Source organism: Tamandua tetradactyla, chromosome X, assembly GCF_023851605.1.
Source record: "Tamandua tetradactyla isolate mTamTet1 chromosome X, mTamTet1.pri, whole genome shotgun sequence".
Taxonomy (NCBI): Eukaryota; Metazoa; Chordata; class Mammalia; order Pilosa; family Myrmecophagidae; genus Tamandua; species Tamandua tetradactyla.
The window spans coordinates 84,511,141-84,532,347 of NC_135353.1; the positions used below are offsets into that span (position 1 = coordinate 84,511,141).

Consider the following 21,207-nt stretch of genomic DNA (forward strand, 5'->3'; position numbering starts at 1 on the left):
GCAGTCTGAATATACCAAATATGTTGGAATCGCTATTTAAATAGATAAGGGGAAGATTTTGGAGAAGTTGTGAGGAGCTTGGTAGAGAAGGCTTAGAATGCTTTGGAGAGACAATTGGTAGAAATGTGGACTCTAAAGATAACTCTGTTGATGCTGTAGACAAAAATGAGGCATGTGCTATTGCAAACTGGAATTAAGGTGATCTTTGTTTTAAAATGGCAGATAATCTGGTAAAATTGACTAAAGGCTTTGTCTGGAAGGTAGATTTTAAAAGCCATGAGCTTGGATATTTAGCAGAAGATATTTCAAAATTAAATGTGGGAAGTACAGCCTAGTTTCTCCTCACAGTTTATGCTGAAATGTGACAGGAAAGAGATAAGCTGAAAACTGAAATCTTGGGTACAAGGAAACCAAAAATTGATGTTCTGGAAAATTCTGGGCTTCCAGGAAGGAATATCCCCGAGACTAGTGCCCCACTTGAGGATTTAACCAAATATGGAACCAGTCAGCCATTTCAGAAAAAAACAGGATTGGAAATGAAGTTATCAAGGATTTGTGGAAACTCCTGCTGTCTGATGGACACAATCCTTGATTACTACATAGAAATCCAACAAGAGTGCTGTGGACCTGTATAAACAGAAATGCTACCAGTCTTGACTAGGAGGCTCAGGAAAGGGGCAAAGTGAAGGTAAAATGTCTTCAGAGGCAGAACCATGGAGGCTGGAGCCTGAAGTCAAGAAACCTCAGGCTAGGAAAGCAGATCCACCCAAACACGTGGAGAGGGTGAGTTTGTCCCAAAGGCATAAGATGGGTCTTCCGCCTCATTGGAGTAGAAGAGGCCTTGGAGAGGTTGCAGCACATTCCTTGGGGATTGGGAAGAGCCTGGCTGCCACCTCATGGGGAGGCTGAGCATGTGCCCTAGAGATGGCACAGAGCCCAGGTGCAACCCTGATGTTTGGACAGGGTGGAGCCAAGAAATGGTGGTCTCCCCAATGCCCCCCAAGTTTGCACTCAGAGAGAGGCAGGCCACTGCATAGGCCCTTGGAAAGGGTGGGACTGCCACTTTCTAAAGCCCTGAAGATAAATGACTCTCAAACTTTGAAATCTAATGGTCTATGTCCTGCAGTTTTTCGAGACTGCAGTGACCCTTATTTTCTTTCCAGATCCTCCCTATGGAAATGGGTATATGTATCCTATGACTGTTCTTCCTTTGTATTTTGGCAGCAAATAACTTGTGCTGAGTTTTACAGGTCCAGAGTCAGGGAATTTTGACTTAGGACAGATCATGCCTGTAGCTAACTTTGATGAGACTGTACTGGTTTAACCTTCTATTGTATTTGTATTGTTACTGAAATGGTTTAAGCATTTCTGATATTATGATAGAGTGAATGTATTTTCTATATGGGAAAAAATGTCTTTTTTAGGGTCCAAAGTGTGTAATGTGCTGGTTTGAAAGTATTTACATACCCTAGAAAAGACATGTTTTAATTCTCATCCAACCTTCTGGAGGCAGCCATTTCTCTTAATCCCTATTCAGCACTATAGGTTGGAGACTTGATTAGATTATCTCCACAGAGATGTGACTCACACAATTGCGATTATTAACCTTTTATTAAATGGAGATGTGACTCCACCCATTTCAGGAGCATCTTGATTACTTTACTGGAATCCTTTAAAAGAGGAAACATTTTTCAGGGAGTTGGAGAACTACAAGAGAGCCATGAGAGAACAATGAGAACCACAAAAGCTGACACAGCCAGATACCTTTGGAGATAAAGAAACAAAATGCCCCTGGGGGAGGTTCATGTAACAAGAAGCCTGTAGAGAAAGCTATCAGATATGGCCATGTTCATCATGAGCCTTTCCAGTTGAGAGAGAAATTCTGGACCTCTTTGGCCCCCTTGAACCAAGGTATCTTTCCCTGGATACCATAGATTGGATATTTCTATAGCCTTGCCTTAATTTGGACATTTTCACAGCCTTTAGAACATATAAACTTTCAACTTAATAAATTCCCCTTTTTAAAAGCCATTCCATTTCTGATATATCACATTCAGGCAGCTTGCAAACTATAACAACTATTATTTAACATTGTACTAGAAAACCTAGTGTTCTAGTTTGCTAACTTCCGGAACACAATATACCAGAAAAAGAATGGCTTTTAAAAAGGGGAATTTAATAAGTTGCTAGTTTACAGTTCTAAGGCTGAGAAAATGTCCTAATTAAAACAAATTTATAGAAATGTCCAATCAAAGGCATCCAGGGAAAGATACCTTGGTTCAAGAAGGCCAATGAAGTTCAGGGTTTCTCTCTCCAGTGAGGTGGTACATGGTGAACACAGTCAGGGCTTCTCTCTCAGCTGGAAGAGCACATGGCAAACATGGCATCATCTGCTAGCTTTCTCTTCTGGCTTCTGGTTTCATGAAGCCCCCTGGGAGGCGTTTTCCTTCTTCATCTCCAAAGGTCGCTGGCTCATGGACTCTCTGCTTCATGGTGCTGCAGCATTCTCTGCTCTCTCCGAATCACTCATTTTCCAAAATGGTTCCTCTTTTATAGGACTTCAGAAACTAATCAAGACTACCCAAATGGGTGGAGACATGTCATCACCTAATCCAGCTTAATAACCACTCTTGATTAAATCACATCTCCAGGGAGATGCTCTGATTAAAGTTTCAAAACATACAGTATTGAATAGGGATTATTCTACCTTTATGAAATGGGATTTTGACTAAAACATGACTATTCTAGGGGACATACATCCTTTCAAACCACATAGTTAGAGCAATCAGGCAGGAAAAAGAAATAAAAGACATCCAAATTGGAAAGGAAGAAGTAAAACTTTCATTATTTCCAGATGACATGATACCGCAGTGGAAAATCCTGAGAAATCTACAACAAAGTTATTTGAGCTAATAAAAAAATTCAGCAAGGTGGTGGGATATAAAATTAATGTGCAAAAATCAGTAATGTTTCTACACAGAAGGAATGACATAACTGAGGAGTCACGTTAGGAAAAAGTCCATTCAAAATAGCAACTGAAAGAATCAAGTATCTAGGAATGAACTTAACTAGGGATGTAAAGGACTTGTACATAGAAAACAACATAACATTGCTAACAGAAATCAAAGAATATCTAAATGGGAGGAAAGACATTCCCTGCTCATGGATAGCAAGGTTAAATATAGTTAAGATGTCAATTCTACCCAAGTTGATCTACAGATTCAATACAGTACCAATCAAAATACCAATAACCTACTCGAAGACTTGGAAATACCAGTTATCAAATTCATCTGGAAAGGAAAGAGACCCTGAGAATTAAAAACATTCCCAAAAAGAAGAATTAATTGAGAGGATTAACACTTCCTGATTTTAAAACTTGCTATAAAGCAACAGTAGTCAAAGCAGCATGTACTGGCACAAAGATAGACGTACTGACCAATGGAATTGAATCAAGAGTACAGAAATAGACAACCAAATCTATAGTCAGCTGATCTTCGACAAGACTCTCAAATCCACTGAGCTGAAACAAAATAGTCTTTTCAATAAATGGGCATGGGAGAATTGGATATCAATAGCCAAAAGAATGAAAGAGAACCCGTAATTTATACTCTATATAAAAATGAGTTCAAAGTGGATCAAACACCTAAATATAAGAACCAGTAGCATAAAGCTCCTAGAATAAAATGTAGGGAAATATCTTCAAGATCTAGTAACAGAATATACCTTCTTAAACTTTACACCCACAGCACAAGCCACAAAAGAAAATTAAAGATACATCAGAACTCCTCAAAGTCAAATGCTTCTGCACCTCAAAAAACTGTCAAAAAGGTAAAGGGGCAGCGAAGTCAATGGAAGAAAATATTTGGAAATCGCACATCAGATAAAGGTTTGATATCCTGTAAACTTAAAGAAATCATACAACTCAACAGCGAAAGAGCAAACAACCCAATTATAAAATGGGCTAAAAATATGAATAGGCATTTTTCTGAAAAGCAAATACAGATGGCTAAAAAGAAGATGAAGAGGTGCTCATTTTCATTAGCTATAAGGGAAATGCAGATCAAGAGTACAATGAGATACCACCTCACAGCTATAAGAATGGCAGCTATTAAACAAATAGGAAACCACAAAATTTGGAGAGAACGTGGAGAAATTGGGATACTCATGTACTGCTGGTGGGAGTGTATAATGGTACAGCTGCTATGGAAGACAGTTTGGTAGTTCTTTAGGAAACTAAATATCAAGTTGACCTATGAACCAGCAATACTACTACTAAGTGTATACTCAGAAGAGCTGAAAGCAGTGACACAAACAGACATTTGTACACCGATGTTTACAGCTGTATTATTCACAATTGCCAAAAGATGGAAACAATCCAAATGCCCATCAGCAGATGAGTGGATTAACAAAATGTGACATATATATACAATGGAATATTATGTAGCACTAAGACAAAATGATGTCCTGAAGCACATGACAAGATGGATGAGCTTTGACGACATAATGCTGAGTGAAATAAGGCAGACTCAGAAGGATAGGTACCGTAGGATTCCTTTTATGACCTCAGTAAAGATAAAATCAGAGGCTTATAATACAGAATATAGGGAACATAGAGATATACAGAAGCTAGAGATGGGTGAATAGTTAACTAATGGGTTGCACTCAACTGTAAGGGAACAGATAGAAGTGAGGGCAGTTCACTAGTGGGTTTGTAAGTAATATTACCATATTGAAGGTGAAAATGAAGGGGGTTGTATAGACCTATGTGTCCTACCAATTAACACTACAAATATTTAAAGGTATGAATCTTGTAAAAAGAGTGTATAATTTTGGAGTATAGGAGAAAACTGCTATTGCATTCTTTAGGCTATGTTTAAAAGGAAAACATCAACAGTACCACAGCAACACCAGCGGTAAATAATGGGGTGAGGGACAAGAGTTAAGGGGAGGTTTAGATTTTCTATTTGATGAGGGTGTGTTTATTGGTTATCTTTCTCTTGGGAACAATGAAAGGGTCTCAAATCGAGAGTGTTGATGGACTACTGACTTTGGACATTACACATGATGCCTAATGAATGGAGATGGCTGAAGGATGCACTGACTGAGAAGTAGATTGGGAAACGATGGTGTATACATATGATCAAATATTGTGCTGCTGCAAAGAAGAACGAAGTTGTGAAGCATGCAACATTGTGAATGAACCTGCGGGACATTTGGTGAAGCAAAATAAGCCAGAAACAAAAGAGTAATTATTATATGGTCTCATTTAGAAAATATTTATGAGAAAACAGGGGCCTAGACTGTAAGCTCTTATAGCAGTCACATTTAGCCTGAAGTGGTAATAATTATTTCTGGATTTTGAGAGGTTGTTTTATTTATATACAAACTGGTATTTAGTGCTAAACATGAAATCAATCAGTTCACAATTAAGGTAATTCAGAATTCAGGGTTATGAAAGACACTGTCTATATTTTAGAACCTCATCTACTCTTTGAGACCAAAGGAAGAAAGATTTATTTTGTCCAGAACCTAAATTTTCAGTAACACATAATCTAACTCAACCTGCCTGGATAGATCATTTAAACAACCCAAACACAGGGAGCCCAGAATAAGAATGAGGGCCTTTATTCTTGTATAGCTTCATGTAATGAATTCCTGGATACATCCCAGACTATATTAAGTAAACAACCAAAAAGTATTGGCAAAGTCCCTTGAAGGATGGGAGGAAAAATATGGAACAATTAAACTATTAAATTTTAGCACAAGGGAACCCCCTGATATTTGTTAAATATTAGGGACCCACAAACCAATAGGCCAAACCCTTGATCTTGAGGCTTGCTCTTGTGAAGCTTATGTATGCAGCAGAGATGTTTAGCCTACCTATAGCTATGTCTAAGAGTTACTTCTAGAGGACCTCTTTTGTTGCTCAGATGTGGCCTCTCTCTCTCTCTCTCTAAGCCGAACTCTGAAAGTGACATCATTACCCTCCCCCTTACATGACTTCTGGGTGAAAGTCTCCATAGTGGCATGCAAGATGACTCCCATATATGAGTCTGGCCCTGGCGCCATAAGATCAACAATGCCATCCTGATCAAAATGGGGAAAAGAAGTGGAACAGATAAGATATCACTGTCAGAGAGAGTTCACATAGAGTTGAGAGGCTACTCTGGAGGTCACTCTTTCACAAGCTTCAGTTAGGCATTGCTACCTACCATAATTTGCCAAACCCTAACCAAAGCCATTCCAGCCAATCCTAAAGAACACCTAGGGCAATATATAAGATTCTACAAAGGTTCCGTGCACTAAGGTAACATTCCAGAAACCCACAACCTCCAGATGGGTCCCTGGACCAGATAAGTCCTGAAATGCAGAGGGGCCAGCCCTTCCAGAAAAACAATTAATCCCATCCCCCTATCTCATATTATCGACAGCCCCTTCCAACATAAAAAAGTTAAAATGGGCATAGCCCAAATACCCCTAAAAAGTGGGAGAAAGATCAAAGTTGCTTGTGGAGTTATATAGTGAAAGTAGAGTATAATGAATGAATGTGATTGCTGAATCATTAAATTGATATTTCTTTTAGTCTCCAGTATCTTAGAGCAACTAGAAGTAAAAACCTAAAATGGTGGAATTGTAACCCATACCAAACTCTGAAATTTGTTCTACAACTAATTGTTCCAATGTGTTTTGGAATTTATTGTTTTTTAGTATATGTTATTTTTCAAAAAAAAATGTATTTCTTCTAGCTTCCAGTGTTTTGGAGCAGCTAGAAGGAATAATCTGAAACCACAGAATAGTAACCCATAACAAACTCTGAAATCTGTTCTGTATCTACTTCTTGAGGTGTATTTTAAAAATCATTGTGTTTTTTTCTTTTCTTTTTTTGTATGTTATATTTAACAATAAAAACATTTTAAAAAAATCTTTATTGTCTTTATAGGAATCACTGTCTCCATTCCTAAAAGGAGGAAATTTCTTCCAAGGAAACAATGTTATTTATGAAAAAACAATAAGAAAAGTAGAGAAGTTAAACACAAATCAGGTAAGTGATATTTGTTTTAATATTTATTTTATAAGTGTATAATTTTGAATTATGAATCTTTTGATATAGTAAAAATGAAATTCAGTTAGTACATGCCAAGTAAGAGTACTGGGAGTCAAAATAATACCTTATTATGTCTACAGCCTTTCTTAGGATCCTAAACACTTTCACATCCATTTTCTCATGTAAATATTTTTGCTTATGCTTTACTAAAAGGAAGACTGAAGTAAAGATATGTGAAGTTACATGGGAAATTAACACTAGAATATTAACTTAATTTAGATACCCCAATTTCTTGTATGCCTCTTTTAAACTGGCCTCACAAAAATTATAATTTAAAACATAATTTTTTTTCTAATTCTTCTAAGGGCAAATGAATTTTAAATATCTTTTAAAATAGTTCAGATACGTAAAACAGTGTATATTGTAAAAAAATTGGAAAAGTAAAACTTTAAGTTATATTTTTAAAAATCCATTAAGCTTAATTGAGAAACCAAGCAGAGAATACAAAGCAGCAGCAAGGCCATGGTAATTCCAAGGCATCTAGAACCCCAAGCTGTTTAGGCAGCAGAGGTTTAACATTCATGTGCTCAGTAGATAGAAGCATTTTCAGTCCAGACTAAGCCTGAGCAGGGTTTTGTTGTCTCTTAGCCTTTCTTCAACCAAGAAAGTTAAATAATATCAAATGAATTTTTATCATAAAATTGTTTTTTTCTAATTTACAAATGAAACTAACTAAACTATTCTAAATTTTCCCTTTTAAACTTCCAGGCAGAAAAATATGTCTTATTTTTGGGCAGGCCACAATGGCTCAGCAGGCAAGAATGCTCACCTGCCATGCCAGAGGACCCGGGTTTGATTCCTGGTGCCTGCCCATGTAAAAAAAGAAAAAAAAAAAAAAGAAAGTCTTGTTTTTACGACCACTTACGAGTAGTCATTACCAGATTTATAGGAACTAATGCATTATTACTTAATCGACGCACAATAAATATTCATTGAAATGGACTAACTTCTCATAATCATAAAACAGATTAAGATCATGGCCTGCTGGGAAACCTGGATGTAATCTGAAGGAATCTATAGCACAACTGAACCTTTATCTTTCAAAGGAACAGCAGGATATTTCTGGATTATGAAATTTAGAATAGTTTAGTTAGTTTCATTTGTAAATTAGAAAAAAACAATTTTATGATAAAAATTCATTTGATATTATTTAACTTTCTTGGTTGAAGAAAGGCTAAGAGACAACAAAACCCTGCTCAGGCTTAGTCTGGACTGAAAATGCTTCTATCTACTGAGCACATGAATGTTAAACCTCTGCTGCCTAAACAGCTTGGGGTTCTAGATGCCTTGGAATTACCATGGCCTTGCTGCTGCTTTGTATTCTCTGCTTGGTTTCTCAATTAAGCTTCTTGAAATGTCTGTTCTTCAAGACACTTTCCACAAACTGTAAAATTATAGCACCTGTCTGTTATTCTACTGTACTTCCAAAACCATAAGCTTGGCATGTGTTTAATAGTAAGGGATGTTTGAAGCACATCATTTCATGCTGTTTCCAACTTTTTGCTTCAGAGAGAATAAACAGTTTTTCTGATCTTGGTCTCTAGAGGAAGAAATTAAATATCCTGTACATTATTATTGCAATGCAGCTGGAATAGAATTCCTTTAAGAGAATGCTGGCTGCTACCACTTCATGCTAATTTGCATATTTACTTGTTTAAACCCACTTTTTCTTGTTAATGGCAAATGATTTGGGAGATTTGGGACTGCCATGAGAGGCTCTCCAAGGTAAAAGGAACCATGCAGATGGAACAAACTACAACTTCTTTGTCCTAGTTGAGTTTCATCAGAGTTGGAGATACAGTTGGCAAGCTGGTTAAAACCAGAGTCTGCATGAGCTTTCTTACTATCACAAAAAACTAGTTCAAATAGAATTAACCCTTAAGAGATGGGACCTGCCCAGAAAAGAAGTCTTTGTAGTAGGAATGTGGTAAAATAATATCAGTTGCAAGATAATTATTCACTTCATATTACTTTTGATCTATTTCTCTTTTCTCCATCAAGGAAGAAAAATATAATAAACTAGAAATGTTTGATCTCTTGTATTTTGAAAATTCAACTGGCAATATGCTTAAAAACTATGAGTAATATACGAAAACCTTGCTTTAGAACAGTAATTTCAGAGTCAGGTGTGAGAACTGAAAGCTGAAAAGCTGATAAGAATTCAGTGGTAGCAATGGTTCAAAAGCCCCCACAAGATGATGGGGTTGTCTGTCAGCCTTCTAGTCAAGAGTCAAGTGATACATTAACAAAGGAAGATGATTGAGATATGGGTTTTGTTTTCATTAGTACCCTCTGTTTTTATGTCTTCTTGGTCTGTCAGACTGACTGTATCTCAATTCAGTAAACTGAAGGCATTATGTAACATAAAAGAACAGATAATACATTCACCCACAAAATTTGTACCAAAATTACTGATGGTACATAGTAAGACCTTTCTATCTACATTTTTAAAATCATAATTTGTAATCGAGTCATATTTAACAAGAGTCTAGAGAAAATGATTCAATTGATTCTTTGACCTTTGTTATTTATATGTCTATCAAAGACAACTTCTATTTGTAAAAGTATTCACTTTAGTTTTTCTTTCTAAATATTTTTGTAGTATTATTGGAAAGGTAATTTGCATACATGGTAAAAAAGCTTCACATGGTATAGAAAGGTATACAGTGAAAAATAAGCCTCCTTATCCTGACTTTCCTGCCACCCACTTCCTCCTCCCAGAGGCAACCTTTTAAAAAGTTTTTTGCTGTATTTATATATAAAAGCAATTATGTATGTTTATAAATATATATACATGTACATTTTTTTAAAAAACGTTATGCTGGGGTGGGGATTGCAAGGGTAGTTCAATGGAAGAATTCTTGCCTGCCATGCGGGAGACCCAGGTTCGATTCCCGATCAATGCACTTCTCAAACAAACAAAATACTCAATAAATGGTACTGCAATAACAGGATACTCACATGGAAAAATAATAAACTGTGACCCTGCCATATAGCATACAAAAAAAATTACACTAGGGGAATATACTACATTCATTATCTGCATCTTGCTTTCTTCATTTATATAGCTTGAAAATTGTTCTATATAAAAAATGCTGCTTTGAATGTTTTACTTTACTAATATAGGTTAGTTTTCATGATCAAAATGAAATAGAAAATTGAATTTATAGTTTCAAAGCTAACTGTATGTGTATGAATGTAGCTTAATGATTCAAAATAGAGTATTTTTCCTTTCAAAATGGGCTTTCAGACGCCTCTTATCAAAGCAGAATAACAGCAAATTCAAGTTCATCTGAACTCTCCCAAACTGAAGCAACCAGAATCTTTTCTTATTTTGTGCTCTACACTTATCAAAAAAAAGTCTATGAAAAGTGAACAAGCAGATACCAAAGATTTAGTTTAAAAAGAAATCTCAGGCTATCTTGAGGGTAGTGAAATTCAGCCAGATATACTGAAAGAACAAGAAACGATGAGTTCCTGTTCCAATTTTGCCATCAGCTAGCTGCGTCATTATAAGTAAATCTTCTTACTTCTGTGGAACTTGGGTTTTTTCTCCACCTGCAAAGTTAATAGGGTAGGCAAAGATAAAAGTGAGGAACATGATGATGATTATAATAATTGTTTATTACCACCCACTCTGTACTAGGTTCTTTACAGTTATTAGTTCATTTATTCCTCTCAGCAACTCAGTGAGGCAGGTACTATCTCCACTTTCACAAGTGAAGAAATTGAGGCCAATAAACGTTGTGTTTATTGCCCAAGGTCACAGAGTAAGTGGTAGAATCAGAGTTAGAATTTGTTTCTGGTTCCAAAATTTCATTCGCTGTTTTTCAATTTTTTTTCTTAATTCTTCCCCCATTTTCAAAAGTATAAGAAGTTCAGCCTCTCCCTGCTGGGCTTTGAATATGCTTCCTGACATTGAGAATCACTACATTATATTAGTCTCTAGTTTTATATCCATCTATACCTTCATGAAAGATATTATGTAATTGCACCCTGAAGTGCCTATTGAATCATCAAAGAAAGATTAATTAATATTAATATTCATTATAGTTTTAGTGTTAAGTAAAACTGGAATATTAATTTAATCAGAACATTCATCCCCTGGTCAATCTAGGTAAGTATTTGTATGATCACAACCGCCTGGTCAAATAAAAATACAATTAAATGCAATTTCTCCTAATGAAACAATTTGAAAAAATGTCACTTATTAAAACTAAAACCCGAGGGTTTGAATTCTTGAGAAATAACATATTACACTTAAAAAAAAAACTCGTTTCAATTTTTTCCCTTGGTGAGCAATTTTCATTCTCAGTGGCAATTTTTGCCATATGTATGTGTTTTAGGAATGTTATCCTCAGGTTCAATGTCATCATCATATTGTCCAAAAACCCCAGATCATCCACTCTCCACACTGTCAACAATCCCATTCTACTCAGCAAATCCAAACCATCACAGGAAGTGATTCCATCTCTACAAACACTGTACATGAACTGTGCCATGGTGGATCAAATCAGATACATGAACAGGTAAGAACAATCAGCTTATTTCTTGTCAAACTGAAATAACAGTCTTGAAATCTTCTCACACCACTGTACAAGTACCCACATTAAATTTTCATCAAAATATTGAAGAGTTATATGACCGGTAATTGTGTTTTATTATAGAATTTTAAACAAATTTTCCATCTCCAATCAGGAAACAAAACAATCTAGACCCATTAATATGTCATATCTGTAAGGGAAATTATGAACTGATTAATGAATATCTAAAGCTTAGCTGAGTCTCAGTCCTAAAAAGGGCCAAACTTGTGCAGCATTGATTTTTTTCATGAGCTACAGTGTTTAAATGAACAATGAATTAGAAATTGTATTATTTAAGATTATTGTTTTTTTTTAATGGTCACACTTCAAAAACTACTTCCTATATTTCTTCTTTGAAAATATGAGTTAAATTAACTCATCAGAATATACATGCTTTTTTTGTATATTACATTAACAAAACAGAAACTAAAACTCAGTAGCTAAGGAAAAGTCCCCCGAGATCCAATTCTCAATGAATAATTTATGTTTTGAAGACTTTGAAATCTTACAAATACCTATCATAAAAATGTTAAATAAGAAAGATTTTCTTATATATCTTGGTAAAATTAACAATGATAACTGAAACTGTAAGAAATCAGCCATCATTTGTACTTTTTCAGATTTTTTTCCATTAAGGAATAATTTGCTCAAACTGACTTCTCTCACAAGGCAACTATTTCTAAAAGACAAAAGGAAAAGAATAAGAACAAATAAAGGAGGAAACTGCCAACAAAAGATCATGATTGTTTTATGCTGAATACACATTATATTACTTCTAAGGACTGAAATTTTGAAATATGCAATTTGACCATATTGATAAAAAAAGAACCAAAAAATTTTAAATCCATGTTTTCCCACTATAAAGAAACCTAAAATTATCTTTCTTCTGAATATCTCATGGAAATATTGACCTCCACCATTACTATAAAAACAAGCCAGAGAAAGTTGAATTTCTTTCATTGAATATGTTCAATAATGATCATCTAAAGCCATTTTATTATGTTATACCATTTTCAGTTGTTGTGTTTAGAGGTCAAAACTGGTCTAATAGCAACAATTTCGTATGGTTCAATTTGATACTATGCTTTGCCTTAGTTTCTTCATATGTAACATAGATTATCCATTTCTCATAGGGTTATTGTAAAAATCAATTATGGCTCATATGTTTAGCATATAGCACAATTGTGTACATGGCAAGCACTTAACAAATAGTAATTATTAGTTTGTAGTAGTGATTGTTATTCATAAACATATATTAAAGCTTTGTGCCAAGTACAAAGAAAGTGAAAGATAAAAAAGTGGGTAAGGAATTGTGACATTTCTTATAGGTGCTTACTGTCTAATTGGGGAGAATTGACAAGCACATAAAACAAAGCAAAGTGTTGTTTGTCATAACAGAGGACAAAACAACAAACTTTGGGAGCAGAAGAGGAAAGAATTAAATTTGACTGGGAGATAAAAGAAGGCTTTATTGGGGAGGTGGAAAATTGGCTAGGCTTTGAATATTGGGCAGAATTTCCATATGTGGCATTCTGGTACTTTTTGGAAATAACTTCCTAGGAAGAGGGAATCACATGAAAAAAGTTACAGATTTTAGAAAATAGACTTTGAATTTCAGGAATAGTTAATGGTTTGGTTTGTATGGCGTAGAAAACGAGATGGGAAGTATTAAGGTAAAGGGCTAAAATGATACATTAGTACCAGATCATGAAGTCCTTAAATGTTAAATTTAAAAGATTGGGCTCTATTTGGTAGGCCAATCTATTCGGAAGGTTTTTGACTATGAACATACTATAATAGGCATGATTTAAGAAGTTAACCCTACTAGCTTTGTGTAATATAGATTGGCATATTGATTTATTTTTTTTCTCACAATGACCAGATGATGAAGGCACTATTGTCATTGTTTAGATAAGGAAACTGAGATCATAGACGTTAAGTTGGCTTGCACAGCTAGCATGTGTTAGAGCACAGATTCATACACAAGTTGCCTGACTCCAGAACCCATTGAGAGTTCCCCCTTGAATTTGGGTCAGTTATGTGGGGAGTCTGTGATCAATAGTGCAAATATAAATAGAGATATACCTCCACTGGGGAGATGTTGGTGATAAAACAAAAAATTGAACTAGCTCAGGGCAGGAAAACCTGTGTTTTGGTCTCAGCTATGTCCCTTTCCAGCTGTGTATTCTCTGTACCTCTCAGAGGCATCCTCAACCATAAAATTTGGTTAATGATGTCTACCTCATAGAGTTGGTATGAGACCAAATTAAAATTTATGTTTAAAGTGTTTCATAAACTCTAAGGTCTATGATCTGAAAAAAACTTGACATGGAGAAGGATTTGCCAAAAGAAAACTATTAGAGTCTATTTCAGCAGTCTAAATGTAAAACTTACACTAGAACAATGAAAGTAGGAATGGAATGAGGGACAACTATCAGAGAATGAGTAGGAATGGAATGAGAACAATTATCAGAACGATATCACAGGATTAAGAATACTGTCCAGTGGCAATAGAAATGTGATAATATTCTCTCAATAGCTAATAATATATTTCATCAGACTAAATATTATCTATTTAGAAACTGGGCAGAGTTGGATAACTAACATATTACTTTCCATTTTATTATCCACATTCAGTTTAAGATTCCAATTTAGCTTTATTAACGTTGGCGGCTTTTTATATAGCTAGCTTTTCTGATACTTTCTGAGGATGAAAGGTGAGGTACCACTGAAAATAGAATATGCCTTGGGAAGCTTAGAGTTAGTAATTCTGCCTGTATAGAGTATGTAGGATTGGATGTCCCTTTCCTGGTAAGTGAGTGGAGGGTAACCTGACTGTATGGCTGTCACAGATACAGCAGGGCAGAGAGAATTCTCACCTAGGCTCCTTGGTATTTATATATTTCCTGAGACACATGGGTTGACTTTAAAGTCAAATGGTACTACACAGCATATAACAAATAACAATTCCCTGTCCCAAATTTCTTCACCACCCAGAACTGTTTAGCCTTTTCTTCTGGTATTTACCTCCAAATAGCTAAATGGTATTCATGTACTTACACTGCTATTTTTTGGCTTGTCAATTTTACATATTATATATTAGTAATTCTGGCATATAATGAGTAATTCACCATCCACCTGCTTCCTTCCCTCTTCCCAATATAGTTAAATCCCAACATTTTTGCTAAATCAGTATTCACTATTTATACTTTATTGCTGTGAAACTATTGTTTACTACTAAACCAACTAGATTATTGTTTTGCTTTTTTTGTTGGTATAACTACTTGTTTTTGCTGATGTCAATAATTTCCTTATTTTTTTTGCATGGTTTTCTATGTCTCTACTGCTAATTCTTTTCTCAATACAATTTTATACAGTCAAATGTTCTGGGTATTTTTTATTTATTTGTTTATCAATGATCTCGTATTAACCCTCTGCTTTCTTCAGAAGCATACCATCCATATACACCACCCTTCTTGGCTAGAATTATTACCATCTATTGACCTTTTGGGCACTCTCCCATCCTTCAACAGTTTCATCACCTGGTTTACACTCTTCTTATTTTCCTCTACCCCTGTCTTGACATCATTATGAGAATTTCACCACACATGTTAGTGATCTTTCCCATACTTTGACCTTATGATTCTTCACCTTCAGTTTCTTCATTTCTATTATATCTTCAGCCCACATAGATTTTGGCCACTCCAATGAGTTGATCCTTATCACTTGAAATGTTTAATCTCGAATTCGTATTGTCCCCTTCTCTTATCATTTCTTTCTACTTCATGTCGTGCTCCCTTTTCGTACTGAACCTTGCCCTCATCAAGCTCTCCAGCCATCAATTCCAAGCCAAGCTAGTTTCTATTGTCAGTCATTTCCACAATGCTCTTGCTAGAAACTCTTAAATTTATTTGTTGCTGTCTTTGATTCCTGTCCTCACTTTGCTTATCACATACCTTGGGTAGACTACACCATCCACTTTCTCTGCACTTAGATTTGTACTTGTTTGTGTGTTAGAAAATGTCCCCAAACTCAAACAATTTACTTTAATATAGATTGACTCTATCTAGCTGGACAGTCTATTGCTAGACATTCTTTTTTATGAATTCTATTTGACTTGCTATCACAGTCTCCAATATCTAATCTTTACCTTTTTCACCCTTTTCATACCTTTACTCTCACTGCTGCTCCCTTCCTCCCTGCAGGTGACCTTGCCTTCTACTGAGCAAGGGCAGTGAATTTCAAACTTTAGTATGCACCAGAATCCACTGAAGGGCCTGTTTAAATAGAGATTTCTGAGGCCTGGAATTTTCATTTCTAAGTTTCTGGATAATTCTAATTCTATTGGTCCAAGACCAAACTTTGAGAACCACTATGTGAAATCCTTCAATGCCCTACCTCGCTGAAAATTTTCTCTAGACCTCCAGCAAAACTCTGATTCTTTTGATCTTCAGGAATTAATAACCTAACCTTGTTTTCAAGATGATGTTCTTCATTTTCATCTGTACTTTTGAAACCAAGTCCTCCATTACTTTATTCCATTACTTCGCTCATCTCTCTACTGTACCTTCAGTCTCTTCCTCTCCGGGGAACATACCCCTCAGCCTACAGCACACTCAAGTCCTCTAATCTTTAAAAAATATTTCTCAGCCCTACCATTCCATTGACTTATGTTCTCATCTCATTCATTCCCTTTACCTGCAAAATTCCTGAAAGAGAAAGGCATGCTTACTGCTGTCATTTCCTTAGTACACACATATGCCTTAACATTTTTGGAACTAGATTCTAGCTTCACAATGTTCTTAAAATTGATTTTATTGACCTCTGAGTTGCCAAATTCCAGTTACTTATTTAGTCCTCATCTTACTCCAGTTATATTATTGATATATTGTTTTGTTCCATTGTACTGTACTGATGCTTCTAAGGCTTCTTGCATTCTTCTTCCTTTTTTCACCAGGAGATTTTCCCTAAGGACCCATCTTTGGCCCTCTTCTCTCTCTATCCTCTCTCTCTCTCCCTTGTTAATATCATATAAATAATTGTTTCTGCTACTGTCTCTACACGGAAAACTCAAGAAACTTTCCTCCGTAGCTCCAATCCATCTTTTTAATTCCCTGCTTGACATCTCTACTTGGCTGTCCCACAGTCACTTCCAACTGACCATACCTACTTCTCATTTGATGCCATCCATTTCTATTAATGATATCTCCAGTGCCCTAATCACCAGGTTGAAAATTTAGCATCATCATTTTTTTTTACTTTTACCTATCCTTTGTTACCTCACACCTAATCACTTGTCATAGTCTGATAACTTAATCCTACATACAACCTCCTCATACAGCTGAGAGTTAGTTTTCCTTCTTGGAACTATCTTAGTATTTGATCTGCACCTTTTTTTACAGCCCTTATCAAATAGTCATTCTCTTCCTTACATTAAATCTAATGACATATGCAACTTAGCTCTTCTAAAAGATAATAAGGTTCTTTACTGAAGTGACACTATCTTATGTGTCTATGTTTCCAGTAGTGCCTAGGACAGTACCCTAGGAAAATGATTAGGACATGGTAAGTTCTCAATAAATGTGTGTTGGGTAAATGAATTTAGCCTTAGGTTTAAGAAAAATGTTAGAATATAAGATTAATTACATTAAAAGAGCTGGTGTAGTTAGTTCCTCCTCTGGTTTGGGCCACACAGAAGAAGAGAGCCATATCTTGAATAAATTATACACTAAAGAATGGCAGAATAGAGAAATGACAGAGTGGTAGAGAGGAAAAAAGATAGCAATAAAGGTGCTACCAAGAATTTTATATTATTTTTAAAAACAAATGTATATATAATATTAAAAACAAATTAGTTCATTTCTTCATTATGTATACCCATGTATATATTTATGTATTTATAACCCCTGACTCATGCTAAAATGGTTTGGAGGTAGCTAATGAGAATAAATAAATAAATAAATAGAGTAGGAAAAGAAATAAGTGTCAGGGACTGTAAATACAATGAAGTGAAAACAACAGAAGGAAAAGAGAGTATACAGAAATGCAGGCCACAGGGTTCTATGCTGTTAGTAAAATTGGGTCATAAACTTGATTCTAAGCTTCGTGGAAGCCATAGTAACAAAAGAAGACCAAAATTACTATTGCCCATGAGAAAAAGCTTTATAAATTCTCGATACTCACTTGGTACTATAGAAAAATATCATAAATTTTACTTTCTAGCTGGAAAGAATAATTTAAGCTATTACAAACTCTATTATTAAATCACCCGTATTCATTATAAAATGGCAATCCAAGCAACCTACCTGGTTTTAAATTGGGTGGGCGTGCAAAAATCATCTTATGTTATAACATAATGTCAAAATGTACACAAACATACATACATACTGAAAGAGAATAAGAACTGCCTTATTAAGTTTCACTAAAGCCAGTTTCCATGTTCTTTATCAAAGCATTTATTCCATCTAGTGCTTTTCCATATATTCTACTTAATATAGTCCTTATCTCATTGCTTATTATAAACAATTCCCTTACTACTTACCTTTAAGATTAGGCTGTTAGAAGCTGTCCCTAATGTATCTTTTGATAAACAAGATAAGGTCCATGCAGATTCAGCATTGTTACTGTTTTTTATGAAAATGAAAATATTTAATCTATTATTTATTTATCCAACAAATGTTTACTTAGTGCATAGTATATTCAGGCACTATACTGGTGTTGTAAATACTAGGTGCTGAAAATGAAAAGATATAAAGACAGTGTCTTTATACTCAGGAAGCTGGGAGTCTTATAGAAAACTTACTATTTTCTTCCCCTCCTTCTACCATTATTCTAATAGCCAATTGTCCATATGATTTACATTAAATAAAATTATGTTTTGCATAATGGTTTGATGATTTAAAAAGCACTTCACAACTTATTTGATTTTGAATCCTCCAGCAACTTTATAAGATAGGTACTAAATTACTCCATTTTTTGGAAGAGGAAACTGAGGTTCAGAGAAGTTAAGCTATTTACTTAATCCACAACTAAGAAAGGAGCTAAGGCAATGCACTCTAGACTTTTGGCTCCAGATTCCACTTTTTTCTTCACTGAAACATGCGGTTGTCAAAGTTTTTTTATGTAGACAATTAAATTAGGCCTTTAAGTACAAAACCGTTATGTTGAATAAAAGAAATCTTCATTTTAGAATTATGGTTGTTACACAGTATATTCAATTTAGTGGCATTTGTTGAGAATCTACAATAATATACCAGATTCAATATAACGCATCATTCCATTACTAAAATATTTATAGAGATGAAAATAGCAGTGAGGATTTTTAAGAACCTAAAGTTTTTCACTTTTTCCCCAACAAAGATTGCAACTCGTGGTACAAACTAGGAAGAGACCAATCATGAGGCTTTTTCTTCTTTTACCTTATTAGGCAAATGACATTGCACCCAAAATGCATTTAATTTCACAAAGATTAATGCCCATTTGATTAACTATGGCTTGAATTAGTTTGAGAGCAATTAAATGGACCAAGTCAAAGCAAAAATAATCAAATACTAACCTTTTTTATCTATAAATGTCACCGAATCCTCATGAACCTTGTTGGATATATAGGTATGATATACACATTGTAATCTTTTAATAATGAGACTTTCCATTGTTATGTAACAATACAAAAGTTACTACCTAATTGGATCTCAGCATAACATACTTTTTTATTTAATACATTCATGACCTTTCAGAGGGCTAAGCATTTATGTATAATCACTGTAATATAACATGGCATTTTAAGTACGTTACATTATGCCAAAAAACTCTTCTAAGTATGTGAAACATGCACACACTTAAGCCACTTACCCAGTGGGAGTAAATTTAATTAAGCTAAGGTCCTGTACTATTGGATTTTGATTTAATCATTGACCACAAACTACCCATACTTAGCCCTGAGCAGCATTATCACAAATGTATGTCATCAGGCATGAGAAGAACCAGGCAAGAAAATAGAAAGAGTTTCAGCTTCTACTATATGGAAGGCATTATTTCCTCCACTGCACTTTATAAAGATGGTTCATCAAAAGCATCATCTTTGAATATGAAAGTTTACGTAATGTAGATGCTTGCAAGAAAAGACCACCTACTACTCCTAAAATCTCATAGACAAAAAATATGAGACAAAACCCCAAGATGAAACCAGGGCAAGAACTTACAGGGTCCATGATCCCCTGTATGAATTACTTCCTTTCCACAGGTTTTCTGAAAGAAAAAAAAGACTGCTAATTTGTGCACCTAAACACTTACCTTGTCTTGGATTTGCTGAAGCAGTTTTCCTCAAGGGCTTCTGTCTTAGAATCAGAGGCAAGGAATTGTACTGCCTGGCCGTATTTGTGGCCATTTTCATAGTCAAATAGTGATCTGATTAAAGGTACTTGATTGAAGCGTGCTAAAGAATCCTTAATAATTTTTGTAGTCTTTTTGGAGAAATAGCCCATTTTGTATATTTGGGAACAGCTATTCTTCAGCAAAGCCTGTATCCTTGCCCTGTTCATATGTGAAAAGCTAAAAACTAGTATTTGATTTGAGACAGCTCTTATTCATCAGGAAGATAAGCACATATGAGTACAGCTATATCTCAAGTCTCCTATCAACTCAGTATTGTCACAGAGAGACAACAGCCATCCATTAGAGTTACCATTATTCTGGTCTAAATCATTCATGTTTCCTTGGGAGATCGATTATCATGGTTTGTATAAGACAACAGGAACATGGCTTTGGGCCACCTCTAAAAAAATAGCAGAACACACGCACAAACAGTTCCAATAAACCTAAGAAGCTTTAAGGAGTTGTAATTTAGTAGTAGAAAATATTGGTAACCTGAACGTCACAGTTCACGGTTGGGAAATTTCACCTTATTCTTGAGCACTACTCCTATCAAAGATAACAAAAGATGAGAATTTGGCTTTCTGATGTGATGTCCTCTCCCCTTCAACCTTTTAAATCAAACTCAGTTTTAGGTTTTGCAGATAGCTACAAAAATGTTTTTGTAAACTATACAAAACTGGAATACAGTCACATAAGAGTGAAATTTTTTTCTTGCTTTTCCACCTTAACATCTCTCTTTTCAAAAGAACTCATTCTTCAATGTTAAGGCTCTTGCTTTCTCACCAGTTGAATAGAAGCTATTACCTGAACTTCACGTATATTTTACATAGTTTTATGCTAAAAAATAACAAACACCTTACTGTTTCAGTTTTAGTCCAATTAGCACCCAAAATAATGCAGTTAGGATGGTTTAATTCTAACATAGCTAAGAGAATAAATATAAGAAGTCATTTGGAGAGGCAGTATTGTGCAGTGATTGCAAGATAGTATTTTGTCATTTAATCTTCATGTTAAGTGCATAGCACAGTGCCTGGAATATATTAAGTGCTAAATAAATATTAGTTCTTATTACTTACTTACCTTTGGTAGCTTCTTCTTTCAAGCTATGAATAAAGGCACAATGTTGATAAGAATCATTCTTTGTCC

At 35.0% G+C, this 21,207-nt stretch overlaps 1 protein-coding gene across 2 annotated transcripts in view; it reads left to right on the forward strand.

Moving 5' to 3' along the window:
* The window catches only part of POF1B (POF1B actin binding protein), a 114,574-nt gene that overhangs the window by 51,417 nt on the left and 41,950 nt on the right, over nt 1-21,207 (forward strand). For both annotated transcript variants that reach the window (XM_077145754.1, XM_077145753.1), the window contains exons 5-6: nt 6,941-7,042; nt 11,452-11,634. In XM_077145754.1, the coding sequence (XP_077001869.1) occupies nt 6,941-7,042; nt 11,452-11,634 (285 nt within the window). The remainder of the gene's footprint in view (nt 1-6,940; nt 7,043-11,451; nt 11,635-21,207) is intronic.